At 41.4% G+C, this 18,480-nt stretch overlaps 1 protein-coding gene across 2 annotated transcripts in view; it reads left to right on the top strand.

Annotated features, from left to right (window-relative positions):
- MTMR12 (myotubularin related protein 12) overlaps positions 1-18,480 on the top strand; it is an 813,877-nt gene that overhangs the window by 169,917 nt on the left and 625,480 nt on the right. For both annotated transcript variants that reach the window (XM_078674902.1, XM_078674903.1), the window contains exon 2: positions 17,616-17,676. In XM_078674902.1, coding sequence (XP_078531028.1) covers positions 17,616-17,676 — 61 coding nt within the window. The remainder of the gene's footprint in view (positions 1-17,615; positions 17,677-18,480) is intronic.

Here is an 18,480-nt window from a genome sequence, read left to right as displayed (position 1 = left end):
ATGGCTGTGGCATATTATCTTTGTAAACATAACAGGCATGCTGGAAGACTAGGGGCATGCTGTTACTGTAGTGCCTACAGGGCCACATAAAACATGTGTATTACCTATAGACGCTCTAGATTAGGAAAGATACATTTCAACACTTTAGATGATAAAAAGACCTTCTTGAAAATGCACCTACTTGATTCTCCATAGAGAGTTTATTCTCACTGAGTATTTTTATGTTCCTTGCAGTGAGGACTTGCTTTGGATGGGGGACTAGGAAGATCTAAATGACTCATGACCCAAGTCTTGTCTTTATTCATATAACAAAACAAACCACGGCTGGGATTGTGGTCAAATGTGGGCAAATGAATAGATTGTTTTCTTTAGGCTAGAAAAGACTCCACCCAACTCACAGGGGCATCTTTGATTCCACGGTCAGTCTCTGAAGAGGGAGGTGTTGATCTAAGATGTCTGAGGTCGCACATAGGTTTTACGTATTAGGGCTCCAAACAGAACACCTAGCTTTGGGCTCATCTATGACCTAAATTCAAACCTGATTTATGTATTGTGCATTTATATTACGTGCCAGATCTGCCTGTGAATTGTGCGCCTATGTGCATCACAGAGAACAATTGAGAGAGGAAACCTCTGTATATTGTATCCATAACAATAAAACTCAGTGTTATAACCATATGAGTGAACAGTGGGATGGTAGATTGTACTAAACCTCTCCAACAAATCTCATAGAGGGTAGGTGAAAGGGGAAGCATACATTAAAAATGCAGTGCAGCCATAGGTAATAAAAGAGAAGTTCAAAGTTGGTGGAAGAAGGTAACAGCAACAGAATTTTTGGAAGTGAGAAAAGGAGGCATTTGGGTAGTGGTTTAATAGAAAAGTCTTAGATTGTCTCTTGAACTGAATGAAAACTCATGCCACCTGAGGTCTAAGGGTTATGAGTTCCACTGACAAGGAATCATAGCATGAAATGATTGTGGCATTGCCATGTGAGTGTTGAATTTCTTTGTTTGAGATCTTTAATTATATTTACAAGTTTTTTCTTGCTACCTGATATATTGTTTGGTCTTGCCTAGGAAGCGCTTGGGCTGTTTCTTTGAGACATGCTGTATTCGGGATATGTGCATAATGTTCTGCCTACTTCCTTCCCATCCTTTTAATTGGCTTCTGTGCCTGGCCTTTGTAAATGGTGTTTTTTCATTGGTCATTAGGCTTTGTAGTCCCTCCTTAGTACCTCCCTGCCTCTTTTTGTAACCTCCCGGGGGTTGCACACCCCCTAATTCATGTATTGTTACTCCCTAGGTTTTAATTACAACCTCAAGGCACTATTTTCTTAAAGGCCGTCAGACAGGACACTCACTTGGTCCTAAACAAGGTTGGCAGTGGTTACTTTACTCGCTAGCACATCTCACATTTATATCAGACCTTTTATAAATTTCCCTTCATCAGCTCCACATAGTACAGAGTACAACCTAATCCGGGATTAATATAATAATTCTTTTGTCACATTTCAAAGCTACTAATTGTACATTTTGAATATACCGTGCTACTGTCTTGCATGCAATGCATTATGGGTAGAGTGGATTTACCATATCTTCAAGTTTATGATGCTCACTAGGGACCTCTAGGCCCAGCTTGCGGTATTGCACCTACACATCTCACATTTATATCAGACATTCTATAAATTTCCCTTCATCAGCTCCACATAGAGTACAACCTAATCGGAATTAATATAATAATTGTTTTGTCACATTTCAAAGTTATTAATTGTATATATGGACATAGCTATTTGAATCTACTGGTGGTACGGTCTTGCATGCAATGCATTATGGGTAGGGTGGATTTACCATATCTTCAATTTTTATGATGCTCACAAGGGACCTCTTGGAGCAGCTTGTGGTGCTGGACCTAGACAAGCAGTGCTGGTGCCTTGCTCCTTAGGGACCTCTAGGAACAGCTTGCTGTAATGCACCTAGACATGCAGTGCTGGTGCCTTGCTCACTAGGGAGCTCTAGGAGCAGCTTGCGGTACTGCACTGAAACATACAATGCTGGTTCCTGGCCCACTATGCTATCATTTGCAATGCACTAGGTCTCGCATTACTGAAAGTACGAGCTATTGGCGTTGCATTATTTGCAACCCCAATGCCTCAAACTATCATTAATGCTAGACCTATTGCAGTGAAAATGCCTGTTAAAGATGGCATGAGGTATGATGGTGGTTGTTTATGTAAACCCAATAGGTCAACTGGGCAGTTTAGATGTGACTCTACTTTCAAGTGACAGCCATGTACAGTTCATTTAGAAAAGGTGTGATGTGATCAGAATTTGCTGCGTGTTGTGGCTCAATCCATCATCTCTTTCAGAACATACAAGGAGGTGTTTAGTATTCAGATTAGGATTTTATTACATTGTCATAAGATTGACAATATTAATACTTGCACAGCCTTTTAGATAGTTTTCAATATGTGCGTTAATGTATATGTATGGGTAGTTCAAAACTGTGCTGTTTTATTCCTGGGCAAAATTCTGAGCGAACCCTTAGATTCAAACGTTTGACATTTAAATCTGGTTGCATAGATTTTCAACTGAGGATATTTCTTAATATATTTTGAGTGCTCTCTCCATATTGATGAGTATAAACTCTTCGAATTTTCTACCAGGATTCTTGAGGATTCTATGTACAGTTTGCACAGCATGGGTGCACATATATAACCTTGGGGAACATCACTATGCACAAAGGGAGGGTCAGAAGACGAATTTTCCATCCTGAATAGTTGTTTACTTTAGGTCATGAAAGAGATTAACTGTGTCTATGAAACACACGTCCTTTCTTCGTCTAAATTCAAATCTTGGATGAAGAAGCAATTATGGACGTGGCTCGGCTCCTCTGGTCCGGGTTACAGAGTGCTTCTCGCGGTGTTACAAAGGACGGGCGTTTCCCGGTGCAACGACTGGGAGGTGAGGAAGCCTTTGCGGACAGGAGAATCGGCTGGCAAAACGGTTCTCGGCAAGGATATGGCTCCGAAGAACCCATCGCGCAACACCAGGAACACGAAGGGGGTAGTAAACCCCGAAGAAATCACTGCACAGACAGCCTCAGTCTCAGCTGTTAGCAACGCTGCGGGTGAAAGGAGGGCGGCGGCGACGGCTGCAGCTGACAAACTGAGAACCCCAGCTAAGTCTCACGTGAAGGAAGGGGATGTCCCGAACTTGTCCACCACTGGGAAAATAGAGCAAGCTGCTTCAATGGCCGGTAAGCATCAGCTCCTGCGACCCCCAGTGCTTATTGCAGGTAGTAAAAATAATGCAATTAGCGCAAAGGACAATAACACAAGTGCAAACTTAGAGGTCTCTGGGTTTTGTTTAAATAACGAGGGCTGCACTAATGAGACAATGGCGATGGATATGCGGAGCATTGAAAGAACTAGTATAAGAACTGGTGGTGCAGTGATTTTAGAAACACCTACAGACCGCTCAGAAACAGCTAACACAACTAACACAATTAATATAGCTAATACAGCTAATACGGTTGACCGCCGAGATATAGGAAAAGATAGCGTTCAGGCACCGCCACAGGTCTTAAACCTGGACTCAGAAGCTACGGAGCTTACGCGAAACCTGGCTACGGAAACAGAGAGTGGCCTAGGAAGGGAGGTAGCTAACGGGAAAGCTAACAATGCTCTTACTCAGGAGTGCCATGAAACTTTGGCGGGCATAGATACGCTTAGACTAGTTTCAGGAGACGAAGCGAATGGACTCTCTGGAGACTTTGCGGAGGACTGTAATGAGAAACAAATAGAATCAAATGATGAATACGAAGAATTGAATGAGGAAGAGGAGACTAATGAGGTGAACCTCTCGCAGGATGCTTGGAAAACAGTTGCATGGAAAAAGGGAAGAGGGAAGGCTAAAAACAAACTAAAAAACAAGAAAAATACTAATCCTTCTACTCTTTCATCGACTATCACCTATGCTAATACTAGAGGCAAACCGATCATCGACGACAGCCCCTTACGCAAGTGGATGAAAGCTAAGGGAGGAGTAAAATCAATGGCTTTACGCTTATCTGGAAACAGTTTTACGGGGGCTTTAACTCCACTATTAGAAAGTGCGGATAATGTAACCTCGTCTAATGCTTTAAGTCAACTAGCTGTGGTGGATCCTAGGAAAACACAGAGCCCTCAACAAGATAGTAACACCAGAGAAGCAAATAACGAAAAGGCTTCTGATTCAGATGATCTTACAGACAAGGTGGCTTTGGATAAAGAAACGGATCATGGCATTGATTTGGAGGGTCCGTCGCAGGAGGTACCGCCCATGCATCTGGGGGCTCCCTCTCTGGCTTTAATCTTAAACATGTTGACCGAACAGAGGCAAGAAGCGCAGCAACATTTTCTGCAATTGAAGGTCAATACTCAAACTCAAACATATTTACTTGAAGTCAACAGTAAAATGAATACGATAACTCAGGAGATGGAAGAGCTACAAGATAGAGCCGGGAACATAGAAGAAACATCGGTCAAAATTGAGCAGAAAATGTTTTGTCATGATGAGGAGATACCGGCTCTACAATCTAAGATTGAAGACATGGAAAATAGACAAAGAAGACAAAACCTTAGACTTTTTGGGGTCCCTGAAGGAGCTGAAGGGGCAGATCCTAGGGCCTACATTGTCAAGCTTTTCCAACAAGCTTTCCCGGATCTCGCTGATTGGGATTGGGACTCTCAGCTGCAAAGAGTTCACAGATTGCCACTAGTTAACAGAAACAGAAGTAATAAATTTCCTCGCCCATTTTTGATTTATTTCTGAAATTTCTTACTGCGACAGGCTGTTTCTCTTAAAGCAAAACCCAATACTCCTATTGCTACAGAAGACGTGACTTTTTTCAAAAGCTCTTTCATAGAGAAAAACAGTCGCAAGATACTTAAATACAAAGTTTCTCAATATGAATGTGGAGATCGAGTAGGCAAGCTTTTGGCGTATAAGGTGGCTGAAGACCGTGCCTCAGTACTAATCAAATCCATAAAAGGATCTAATGATACTTTGTACACGCAGCCGGTACATATTATGGAACAATTTGCTTCTTACTATGAAGGATTATACACTCCAGAGACTAGGGCAAGTACAGATCAAATTCAATTATACTTAAATGATGATCTTCTGTAAATCCACCATGGAGAGGCGATGGAACTTACGCCAATTACTTGACTCCTTTAAAGCTGCAGGGGCGCAGGTTTATCTTCAAGAACCTGCATGCTTAAAAGTTATTAAAGCACGACATACGTATTATCTTCACCAGGTTAAGGAGGCAGAAATGGTGTTAGAAAAAATTACCAAGGCCTAAGTTACGGGCCATCATCTTCATAAGTGTTTACATGAGATTAACATTTCTAAAGGGGGCTGATTAATTCAGACAAATTGGTTACAGAAGTAGGTGGACGGGGAAGGATATACTTAAGGAAGTAGGGAGCGGGCATGCGGATGGCAGCACCCACAAGAGGCTGCCCAACCAACGGCAGCAGGTATAAAGGGGGGTAGTTTTCCTTTGTCACGGGGGGTGGGAAGCTCAGAGGGGGGGAGAGTGGGAGGCAGGAAGGGAGGGGAAACATTTAAAAATGGCAAGACAAGTCACAAAGAAGATAAAATGTTACTAGTAAGAAAGAAATCTTTAAAGAGTGATAAGACAGGGGCAGAGATTGCTGTCTTTTTTTCTTTTAAATGATGTACTGTAGCTGCCTTGCTTGGAACGTAGCAGGCCTGAATAATAAGACTAAAAGAAATTTAGTTTTTCAAGAATTGAAATTGTTTGATGCACAAGTGGTCATGCTATCTGAAACACACATTTGCTTTAAGGATAAAAAACTTTTGAAACAGCTAGGATATGACTTGGTGGTATGCACAACATTAAATGCATCGATAAGAGGAGTTGCAATTTTAAAGAAAAGACATTTACGGGGCGAAGTAATTAAAACTGCAGCAGACAAGGGAGGGCGGTGGGCGATTATGCAAATACGGATGGAAGACTGCATTTATGTTTTCTGTGCTATCTATGGCTCCAACAAAGATGAACCACGATTATTTGATTGGCTAAATATAGAATTGCTATCATGGGAGGGGGAGCTCATACTAATGGGAGACTTCAATTGTGTGCTAAATTATCAACAGGATGCTACTAAGAAAGGGCCACTCTCACGTATGTGCAAAACAAGAGCAGCAATATTAGAATTGGCAAAAATACATAACATAAAAGACATATGGCATAGTCTCCACCCAGGCACACCGGGATATACATACTACTCATCTCCCCATAAACTTTTTTCCAGGATAGATATGGCGTGGGCTTCAGACGAACTAATGAGTAGGGGATCTATGCAGGTTATGCCTAAAATCTCCTCTGACCATAACCCCATAATATTTAAATTTTGTGTAGCCTTAAGGGTAAAAGAAGGACGTCCTTTTACTTTCCCAAGATACTTGCTAACAGACGAGGTTTTTGTAACCACTCTTAAAAAACATATTAAGGAGTTTATCTCATACAACATGGATACGGCTAGTGTTCTTTCAGTTTGGGATGCCTGCAAGGCCTCAATCAGAGGAGTAGCACTACAATATATTTTTAAACAAAATGCAATAAGGAAAAAGGAGACAAAGATACTGATGGATAATATTTTGCAAACTGAAAAGCAATTAGTCGATTGTCTGAGCACTGGAACCAGGAGTAGGTCTGATATTCTGCTTCTGGAGACTAAACTGGTAAACTTACGTACAGAGGTCAAAAGCTCTTTCATAGAGAAAAACAGTCGCAAGATACTTAAATACAAAGTTTCTCAATATGAATGTGGAGATCGAGTAGGCAAGCTTTTGGCGTATAAGGTGGCTGAAGACCGTGCCTCAGTACTAATCAAATCCATAAAAGGATCTAATGATACTTTGTACACGCAGCCGGTACATATTATGGAACAATTTGCTTCTTACTATGAAGGATTATACACTCCAGAGACTAGGGCAAGTACAGATCAAATTCAATTATACTTAAATGATAATCTTCCTTCCAAACAATATGTAGATCAGGTTTCTTTAGATAACATAGAAGAGAATTATACAATAGAGGAACTTCGCTTAGCCGTGCTCTCCTTACCATCTAATAAAGCGGGAGGGGAGGACACAGGGTATTATATAAAATCTGTGCAGAAGAAATACTCCTTCTCTTCTGCCTAGTAGTTAACTCAATTGGTACAACTGGTAAAGCCCCGGAATCCTGGAAAACGGCGAAAATCATGTTTAAAAAAAAAAAAAAAGAAACCACCGACGGAATGTGGGTCATATAGGCCGATTTCTTTAATTAATACTGATGCCAAGGCTTATTCTAAACTACTATCAATACGATTGGCATCTCTTATGCCACATTTAGTTAACGTACAACAACATGGTTTTATAGTTGGAAGAGACACCACGGCCCATGTCAATATGGCAATTACGGCATTTGATATAGCTTCAACTAATCTCACCCCACTCGGAATGATACTTTTGGACGCAGAAAAAGCGTTTGATAGAGTGGGATGGGATTATTTGTGGAAGGTGTTAATACAGTTTGGGTTCAAAGACCGGTTCCTGAGAAGCATACAGGCTATATATAGGGATCCCAACGCCAAAATTAGCTATGCGGGGCTACTCTCACCAACGTTTGCAATTTTAAGGGGGACCAGGCAGGGGTGTCCACTTTCACCCCTGCTTTTTGCTCTCTCCATGGAACCTTTCATTAACGCTCTTCAGAGCCAAGAGAAGATAATCCCGGTAAAACATGAGCATAAAACTCTTAAAATAACTGCATATGCAGACGATTTTGCTATATATACTACAAACGTTACAGATGCACTTATTGGAATTACAGAGGAAGCGAAAAAATTTGGCGATGTTTCAGGCTATAAATTAAATTTTAATAAAACACAAACTATTATGAATTATCAAACTACTCAAGTAGTTACAGGGATATGCAGCTCGGCCGTGTATTTAGGGGTGAAAATCTCTTCTCAAATTAATGAAATAAATAAATTAAATTATGATCCCTTACTAAAACAAGTTACAATGTTGTTCAAAAAATGGCATAAAATACACTAAATATCCTGGGACTAATCAATTTGATTAAAATGAATATTTTGCCCAAATGTTTATCTCTTTCGTTCTATCCCCCTTCGAGTTAATAATATACTCTTTAGGAAACTAGAAGGAATTTGTAGTAGTTTTATTTGGAGTTATAAAAAACCTAGGAGATCAATGACTATACTAAAATTATCCTTAGAGAAAGGAGGACTGGAATTCCCGGACTTTAAGTCTTACTTTTTTGCATCATTTTTAGGACGGCGTATTAGATACAAATCAAACTTTTTTTTCCCACAAATTTATGTTAGGTACAAACTCATCTCAATTCTTAGCAAGAGTACAAGACCCAAATTTCTTTAAACGAGTTAAATTTAAGACAGCAAGGGATTCGGTAGGGGTCTTTAATTTGGTTATGAAATTCTGCGATACTTCTTTTTTTCATACAGACCTACCATTATGGGACAATCCTGGGCTACTTGCTATTTTCAACGATAGGGTAGGGAGAGACTGGGCTATATACGGAATTAAGATACTGGGAGATTTATATGGCTCAGCTGGCTTTCTTGAGTTTTCTACTCTACAGTTGCTTTATACTCTGCCAGGGGGCATGATATATACATATATGCAAATTAGGGATTATTTAATACGGAAAATGAAGCTGAAAAAAATTACAAGCTCGGATATTTGGAGTTGTCTGTATAATACAAAAAAGAAATCGTTAATTAGTATGGGATACAAATATCTTAGCCAGCATAATGCGGATGATTGCCCAAGATTGTCACAAAAATGGACGCTAGAGCTAGGAACTAATGTGACTCCACAGAATATATCAAATGCTTTCACGAGTATTAACAAATCAGTTCACTCTTCAAGCTTAAAGTTACAATTATACAGGACGGTTAGTCAATTATATCATACTCCATAAAAAATTTCTAAATGGACACAGAACAATTTAAACTATGATCGAACTAAATGTCCTAAATGTGATCTGGTGGCAGCAGATCTCATTCATATGATTTACTCATGCCCTATGCTGGTAAAGTTCTGGCAAGACATAGAAAACATTTTATATCAAAAACTATTGATCTTTTCTCCACCCACTGCATCTATGGTCTTACTTTCTTTACACTCGACGGGCAACAACAATACAAGCTGGCTAAATATAGCGCTGTCCTGTGCTAGGTTGGTGGTAGCTAGAGCATGGATATCACCGAACCCACCATGCAGGGCAGAGTGGATAACCTTATTACACGAAATATATACTATGGAAATGGCCCTGGCTAAGAATAGAAGTCGAAAGTCTGTAGTTAAAATGGAAAAAAATTGGACAAATTTTGTATAAAGGCTACAAGTGGAACCTTATTGATTGACTGCAGTTTAAAGAGGGTAAAAATGTACGGCTCTTCATTCTTTTTCATTTTTATTTATTTATTCACTTATCTTTCTTTATTCTATTTACTTATTTATTTATTTTATTTCTTTCCTTTCTTTCCTTTTTTTATTTTTTTTATTTTATTGTTTTTTCCTTTTTAGGCCAAATTTGCATGGTAGGATGTATAATGAGATACTTTGATTATATGATTGCTCCGGGTTATCACTCTAAAGAATGTATGTTTGTTATATTGCTTTTTTATTTGACTTGATTGCCTAATAAAAAATATTTTAAAAAAAGAAGAAGCAATTATGTGTGAGCATCTAGTGATGTTATTTTGATATAAGTTGTTTTAATTTTCAATTAGCAGTAGATAATTCATCCAATTATTGGGAAAAGGGATGCTAATTTCTCAGGATCGATCGAAGCAAGGATTTGTTAAGAGTAGATTACTACTAATTTAATTAAATAAGGAGTATGTCTCGAGAGAGCAATTGATTCAGAATTTCTGTAACCAGTGCTCTATTTGCAATGTAAGAGAGTTTGCAGAGATGTAGAATACAAGGGACTCTAGATAGCCCAGCAGTGTGTGACTTTTTTCCCCAAGCTGTTCCTCTTGCATTAACTAGCAAGACTTTGAGAACACTTTTGTTTACTTTTTAAAAACCAAAACGTAAAAGGCAATGTCATTTACAATGCCAATAGCTCAAACTTGCGTAAATGTAAGACCTATTGCAATCCAGATGCTTGTTATTCTAGTTAATAGCAATTGGAGAGTGTGTCACTTTATTGAGGTACAAAATACTGACCATATCAACCTACAAAAATTATCCGATGGGCTACATTACCTACTACTACATCGCCAACTTAAGAATGTATTTACCATTCTTACATCCACTTCTGCTTACAATGGCACTGTAGCAGTTGTCGAAAGAGTGGATGGGATAGTTTGATGTACTGCATGCAATTGTGATCCCCCTACGATTGTAGTGTATGCCTTCAGAAATTGCAAAGTGTCTTAAATCCTGAGCACAGAACTCCGGTAATGAGCAAGCTACCGGTCTATAGCAAATAGAACCACACCCGCCTTTTGTTTGTGAGTAAATTAGCCAGTTGTGAAATCTTTTAAGTATTTCGAAATACACATGCGTTGCTATGATATTTTCACCGTTGTGCAGCAGTTATTGTATGTTGTGTATTATTCACTGACTTAGTGCGTTGTTTCCAGATGGTTACAGAATTTATATTACTAAGATACAGCTAGATAAGTGACACTGCGCATAGTCTATCAATCGTTCCAGTTTCCTAGACAGCCGGCTTGCAGAATACCTCTTTACTTGTGCTTGGGGCCAGGGGGTTGTAAATAGTGTCGCTGCTGCTTGGGTATTTCGAGGGAGTTTAATAGACGTCACGGAGCGTGGAGGGTCCCATTAGACCTCTTACTATGCGAGAGGCATGAAATATGAAAACACATTTTTTTGTTGTTTTTAAGATGTCATTCTGTAGTCATGGCCTAACTAACGACAAGGAAACCTGTTCACTGAATTTTAACTTGGAAGTGAACGGATACTATGAAACATTCTATGTACAGCCTGCCTTTATAGACTTGGCCGCTGTTCCAGTCAAAAGAGAATTGTTCGTCATACAACTGTCGTGCCTAGACAGTGGGCATTAGGACCCAGGGTCAGGAGTGTGGGAAGGAGGACACCGGACACCACTTCCGGTCAGGGGAGCAGGGCGGGACACAACAGGACAGAGAGGGCAAGGGGCAGGACACATCCCAATGCTGTGAAGGAAATAAGAAATAAACATACCTAAAACCAATCCATGATCTCCTGTGATCCTTGGGGGCTCCAAGACACGACATCTGGCGACGAAGGTGGCTAGCACACGTGTGTCGAATGCCCAGCAGATTGAAGGAGCGAGACCAGGAGCCCACCCTGGGTCGCATCAAGTGGCAAACGACGGAAGCAGCTAGGCCAGGAGCCCACCCTGGTTCGCGTAAAGAAGAAAAGAAACGGAGCGGGAGCCCACCCCGACCGCAACTGACAAGAGAAAAAAGCATCTACACTCGCCGGTAAGACCCAACGAAACTAGCCGAGTGAGCGCGAGGATCGGAAATAGCACGCGAACTCTCACGAGAGCGGCCATCTTAAAGTCAGGCGGACTGGCCAACCGGCGCTAGAGAAGATAGAGCGGCCATTTTGAAACCAGGCAATGCTCGGATTGGCCGCGAAGTCTCGCAAGAGTCTCGTCGGCCATCTCGAAGTCGGGCAAAATGAACCAATAAGAGAGCAGAAAAGACCGGCGGCCATTTTTGTCAGGCAGAATAAGAAAAGCGAAGAAAAAGTGCTGAGAGGAGCACTGAAGCCAGGAAAACACGCACAAGGCAGTGCAAGAAACAAAATAACAATATAAAAAGGAGTAAATAGATGAACATGAAGCACAAAGAGATGCAAATGAAGAAAACACTATAATAAAGGAAGGAATAATAGAAGACAATAGTGGAAAAGGTGCGCTAAGAGCAAATAGAGAGAAGAAAAGCATTAAGAAGGAAATATCTGAAGATGCATCGAAGTAGAGCCGCAAACAAAGATGGCTGAACCAAGAAGCGAAAGGCAGAGCGCCAAATATCGCAGACCTCTCCCATTCAACCTATCAGAACCGCAAGTGGGAATCAGATGGGAGCGATGGATTAAGAGATTCGAGAGGTACATGCGCGCCACAGACGTGACAGAGGCCAAAGAACTGGATCTGTTCCTAAATCTAGTAGGTGATGAAGTAGACGATCTACTAGTAACACTACCAACAGATGAGACGTCGACGTACAAAGGGCTAATAAAATGCCTAACAAGCAAGTTTGATCCACAGAGAAACATTGATTTTGAACGATATACCTTTACAATAGCATTTCAACACATGGATGAATCTTTGGATGATTTCGCGACGCGACTGCGAAAACTAGTAACTCACTGGGAATTCGACAAGTATGACAACGAACAAGCGATTCGCCTGCGCATCATTGAAGGATGCCGTGACACAGACTTCCGTACGAGAATCCTGAAGGAACCAACCTCACTGGAAAGATCCTGTCACTGGCAAGGGCCGTGCAAGAGCAACAGCGCAAGCGAAGCAAATGGAGCGGGGAAAGGAACGGCAAGTCGAACAAGCACACCGCATGGCAGAGAACAACCGCACAAGCAGCTGGAAAAAATGGCACAACGAATAGGTGACAAAGCAGCAACCTGAATCAACCTGCTACAGATGTGGACTTGAATTTCCACACAAAGGCACGTGCCCGGCAATGGGCCAAACATGCAGGAAATGCAAAAGGAGCAACCATTTTGCCAGTGCATGTCTAGGACTGCAGTTCAGAAGTGAAAGAGGAAGACTGGGAAGACCGATAGTCAGGAGAAGAAGAGGAAGAAGAAAAGGTAGAACGACTGTACCTCATGTCCGACACTGCTGCCATGCCCACTAATGAAGGCAGGAATCAAGAAAGCATCCACCTTGTGAACAAGAACAATATAAAGAAGACTGAGTCTGTGACCATAAGGGTGGGACCACACAAAGCACGCTTCGTGCTAGACAGCGGAGCAACATGTAATATCATGTGCATGTCAGAATATGAGAAGATGGAAGTAAAGCCAGTGTTGATGCCGTCAAAAGTGGAAGTATTCATGTGGGGGTCAAGGACACCAGTGACGAACATGGGGAAATTCACAGTGAATCTGACATACAAAGGCAACCCTAAAGGAAGAAATTCACGTGTTGAAAGGGGACATTCCGGCTCGTGCCTGTTGAGCAATGTCACAGCGCAGGTGATTGGCCTCCTCGAAATGACATACAACATGTCAGAGAAGAAAAGCATCCTGAAAGAATAACCCAAACTACTCCAGGGACTAGGGAAGTTAAAAGGACGCCAAATAACACTGCACCTCAATGAAGCAGTAAAGCCAGTAGCTCAACACCACCGGCGAGTGCCAATACACCTGCAACCGCAGGTAGAAGAAGAGATTGAAGCGCTGCTCAAGCAGGACATCATAGAGCCAGCAGAGGGACCGTTGCCATGGGTATCACCAATAGTGGCAGTGCCGAAAAAGAACACGTGGGGGCTCCAAGACACGACAACACCATGCCGGTTTCCTGCAGTCTGACTTCTTGCTGCTCGCTCTACGTTTTTTGGGTTTTGGTTATTTACTTCCGGTCACTGTGTATCGAGCTCTGCTACTGTTGAGACCAGGTGCGCAATGCCCATATGGTTAAAAGGGCTTTTAGCCCCCACCCTTGTCGTGTCTCAGTCCGGGCTGCTGCATCTTGTGCTGTTGTTTGCTCGGATGGGCAGTGTCTGGATTCTTATATCCGCCACACCCGACTTTTTCACAGGTCTTTAAAAGCCCGTTTACATGCGTTTAAAACTGGCTAACAAGGCTGTGTTTTGGTTATTGGTTCAAGTACCCCCTGAGTCCCCACGCTACCTATTCCCTATTTCTTAAATTTGTATTTTATTTTTACTGCCACAGTGTGAGAATGCATTTACTGAAAAGGCATCTCACGAATAGGGGTGAAACCTTTCCAGAAGAAAAATGTGAGCCATTTGTTTAAATAATCTGCGAAGGCCTGGCCTTGAAACTAAATAGGGCAGTAAATAAAATGCTATGCATTCATTTTTAACATGACTTTTCTTCTGTTTCCCTTTTTTTTTAATTAAACTTAAACTGTAATTATTAGTCATGGTTGATGAATGCAACCCTAGAACACATTTAAAAGTGCTTTCTATATGTATTTGATTTTTTAAGTATGCACGGATAAGTGCTAAAAGTACTGGCTTTAGGTGATTTTGCTTATTGATGTACTGACTAGAACATCAAAATACGGTGGTGCCAGTAGAAATCATATCAGCTGGCAACCCTTATCTGGAGACTGAAAGTTTGTTGAAAGATCAGCACATTATTTATTTCCTCTGTCCATGATTGATGCCATATTAGCAATAGTTTAACATATGTAAAACCCTACGCCAGCTGTCAATACAATGCTCGAAGCTGGGGAACCGGGTTCGAGGCTCGGCAACAACGCTCAACATCCTGTGATTCTGGCCAAATCACGTAATATTCCCGTGCCTAACAAAAATTAATGTGCCCGTCTGTAACTAAACTCATGCTCTTGTAAAGCTCTCTGATACCCGATGTCTCGGGTCTAGTTCGTGCTATATAAAACTCTTAAAAATAAAATAAAAAATGCTGAGTTACTCCAGTTGCCTGGGTGTACATCCTGCATTCAGACAACTCACTGCTCCTTCTCATCACTCACCCTGCACTCACACTGCTCACCATGCACTCACACTGCTCACCATGCACTCATGCTATTCACCCTCCTCCTACCCTGCACTCACATGAGCACACCGCTCACCCTGCACGCACATGACACTCTCGTGTCACTTTCACCACTCACCGCGGTCACACTGCACTCAAGCTGTTACTCTACACTCTCACCGTTCATTCTTCTCTTACCATGCGGTCACATGAGCACACTTCACACCCTGCACTCATGTGACACATCATTCACCTGTCACTCTCACTTGGCAGTCTCCCTCAAACAAACACATCACTCCCCATGCATTCATTCCTCTCACCAGGCACTTTAACTCACACCCAAACTCTTGTCACATCCCTCACCCTGCAATCACTCTTCTCACCCTAATCTCAGTCACAACGCTCACTGTGCACTCACATAGGCACTCCTGTCCCTCCCACAACTCACTCTTCACTCACTCTTCACTCACTCTTCACTCACTCTTCACTCACTCTTCACTCACTCTTCACTCACTCCTTCACTCACTCCTTCACTCACATCTTCACTCACATCTTCACTCACATCTTCACTCACATCTTCACTCACATCTTCACTCACATCTTCACTCACATCTTCACTCACATCTTCACTCACATCTTCACTCACATCTTCACTCACATCTTCACTCACATCTTCACTCACATCTTCACTCACATCTTCACTCACATCTTCACTCACATCTTCACTCACATCTTCACTCACATCTTCACTCACATCTTCACTCACATCTTCACTCACATCTTCACTCACATCTTCACTCACATCTTCACTCACATCTTCACTCACATGAGCACATCACTCACCCTGCACTCACACCATGCAAACAAGCACATCACGGGAGTCACTCACCTACCCTGCACTTCCCCCTCTCACCATGCGCTCACACGGACAAAACTCTCAGCCTGCATTCATACAGGCACTCTGTTCATCCTGCCTGCACACAGGAATAATAGTCTGCCGGAACTCATAGGGACACACCACCCACTCTGAACTAACTCCTGTCGCCATGCACTTTACCATCCATTCTCACAGAATCACCCTTCACTCATGCCGCTCATCCTGTACCTCACACAGGCACACCACCCACCCTGCATTTACACTGCTCACAACACCCTGCATTCACTCCTCTCACTCTGCATGCACTCCTCTCACCCGACTCTCACATGGAGTCTCCTCTCACATTGCATTCATGCAGCTCACCTGACACCCACGTCAGTATATTTTTCACCCTACACTCGCACCACTCACACTGCACTCGCACCACTCACACTGCACTCACTCACACTATTCAACATCACCCAGCATTAACATGAGCACACCTCTTAGTCTGAACATATAAAAATTGCACAACTCTCATGAATATACACATTTCTACAAAAGCACTCACAGAATACCTGATCTTTCTGTGGTTCTAAATGCCTACCTAATTCCATCTTCTACAACAGGGCTGGTGCAAGAGGGGAGAGTGGACTGAGAATCCGGGATGGCACAAGGAGGGAGACTAGGGCTGAGGCTTTAGGGTATGGTGCTGGATTGAGGATTTTGTGACCCCTTCAGCCATTCCTGGCTTTCCAGTCAGCACAGTGTTTAATTCCGTGACGCATCGGTTTTTTTACATTGTAATTTGGATCTCAAAAATGCAAAGTGTCACTGGATGAAATCCATGGTTGCCGAAGAAGTCCAGCATTTTTTATGATCAGCTGGATGCTGTGATATTACACGTTAGAACGTGGATTAGTTCATTTCCAATACTCTAAACTACTCCATCTACAAGTGAAACCAAATGAAAGCACTTTTCATTCACATCATACCTGTAACAAAGATTGACAAGGCAATATATTATTATTTTTTAATAGCGTATAGAGAATATGTTTTTATTAAGCTTTATTAAAAGGCAAGGCATGTATAGCTGAAGCAGCAGGGCAAACTTTTTTAACAATAAAAGCACATTTTCTAATAAAAGTGTGAGGGGCAGTGTGTGTGTGTGTGTGTGTGACAGAGTACAAATGTACAAAAGAGTCCAAGAGATATAGGGAGAATGTGTGAATGTATGTATGTTATGCGTGCAAGTGTGCTGCTGGTCTGGCATACTGGAGGCTATACTTGCTTATGTTGTATAAATGCAGTATTAATGTGTCAATACTTTAAGAGGACCAAGCTAAAACTGGCAACTTTAAACAAATATATAAGAAAAGATGTACATTTTGTTTACCTTTATTGTTAATCATTTTGCTTATTTTTCTTTAAGAAAAACACACCACTGCATCATTGTTTTTGACAAAAGTCCCGAATGCGCTCTGCCTTCAAATCTCTGAGTGGAATTTTCAGATATCCATGATAATGAGAAGGGAAGGGCTAAGAACTGGATCTTCAAATTTAAATTGAATCTTCTGAAATTGACCAATCCTTCCATCCAGATGTTGTATAAATCCTATTTTCCTTTTGTCAGCGACTCTCATGCAGGATATTTGAAGTGTCATGAGGACATGCTTCAAACCTTCCTCCACAAAGATGTATCAATGATGCTTGGTTGATGAAGGCTCAGTGATTGCGATTTTTTCAAATAAAATACATATGTAAAAGAACGATATTACTGTTGACAATGGCCCTTATTTGGTGTGAATACTAATATTATTATTTGCTTACTACTTTGGTTAACCTTATTCGATACACGCTTGTATTGGAAGGAAATATGAAATATGTTTAGTGTGCTTTATTAAGTGACACTTGTTTCTGTGAACCAGTATAACTGAAGCACTGAGTTAACCTGTATATTCTTTCCTTCCTAGGAGATCTACAAAAATGACAAAGAACCAGCTGAAAGGTCACCAGATATATTCTTATTACCAGGTAATCATTTGCCATTTGTTTTCTCTTCTTTGATTTTGTGGCCATTCCACAGTCTCACATGGATTCTAACTATACGTGGGGACTTGCGTCGAACATTCAGCGCCAGTGCTGAACGTTCTAAGAAACGGGTGGGGCGCGTCGGCCGTTGGATGTGCGCAGCACTACAGAGGTAGTGCTCGCAACGGCCGACGGCAGCACTAAAGGGGTTAAAATCCGATAATTTCTAGATGATGAAGTCAAGTAGCAAAAGGGTTCGTTTAAATAAGGCCTGTACATGCTAGACAAGTACTTATTACTGATGCTGTATTTTTCAGTGACTATATTTGTTTTCCTGATAATTGGTGCTATATCTAAAACCATACCTCCCGAATTTTGAAGACTATGAAGAGAACAGTTCCACAATATTTTTATGAATCCTAAAAAATTCAGTGTGTTTGTAAATTAGTTGTGATGTTACTTAACAATGTATGTTCAAATAATGCATCTAAATGAAGTTTATTATGGTTGATTTTAAACGCATTCACACCTATTGGCAAATAAGATAAATATAATTTGTTGATGATTCAAATATTATTTTTCACTCCCATTATATTTGTAAATGTAATTTACCCAGTGCTTAATTTGTACAATATGAAGTCCAGGTGCTCAAATGTTTGTCAGAGGTCACACCTCTTTCCCCCAGCTCCACCCACTTCCTTCACTAGCTCCACCCACCTCCTTTATTGGCTCCACCCTCACCCGGCACGCAAGCCATAAACTGTGAAAATGTCACACATGTCCTCAGGCTAGAATGCATGGAAATGT

The sequence above is a fragment of the Lissotriton helveticus genome, chromosome 2_1 (assembly GCF_964261635.1).
Source record: "Lissotriton helveticus chromosome 2_1, aLisHel1.1, whole genome shotgun sequence".
In the NCBI taxonomy this organism is placed as follows: domain Eukaryota; kingdom Metazoa; phylum Chordata; class Amphibia; order Caudata; family Salamandridae; genus Lissotriton; species Lissotriton helveticus.
Note: the sequence above shows the minus strand (reverse complement) of the source record. Positions and strands in the feature narration are given on the sequence as shown.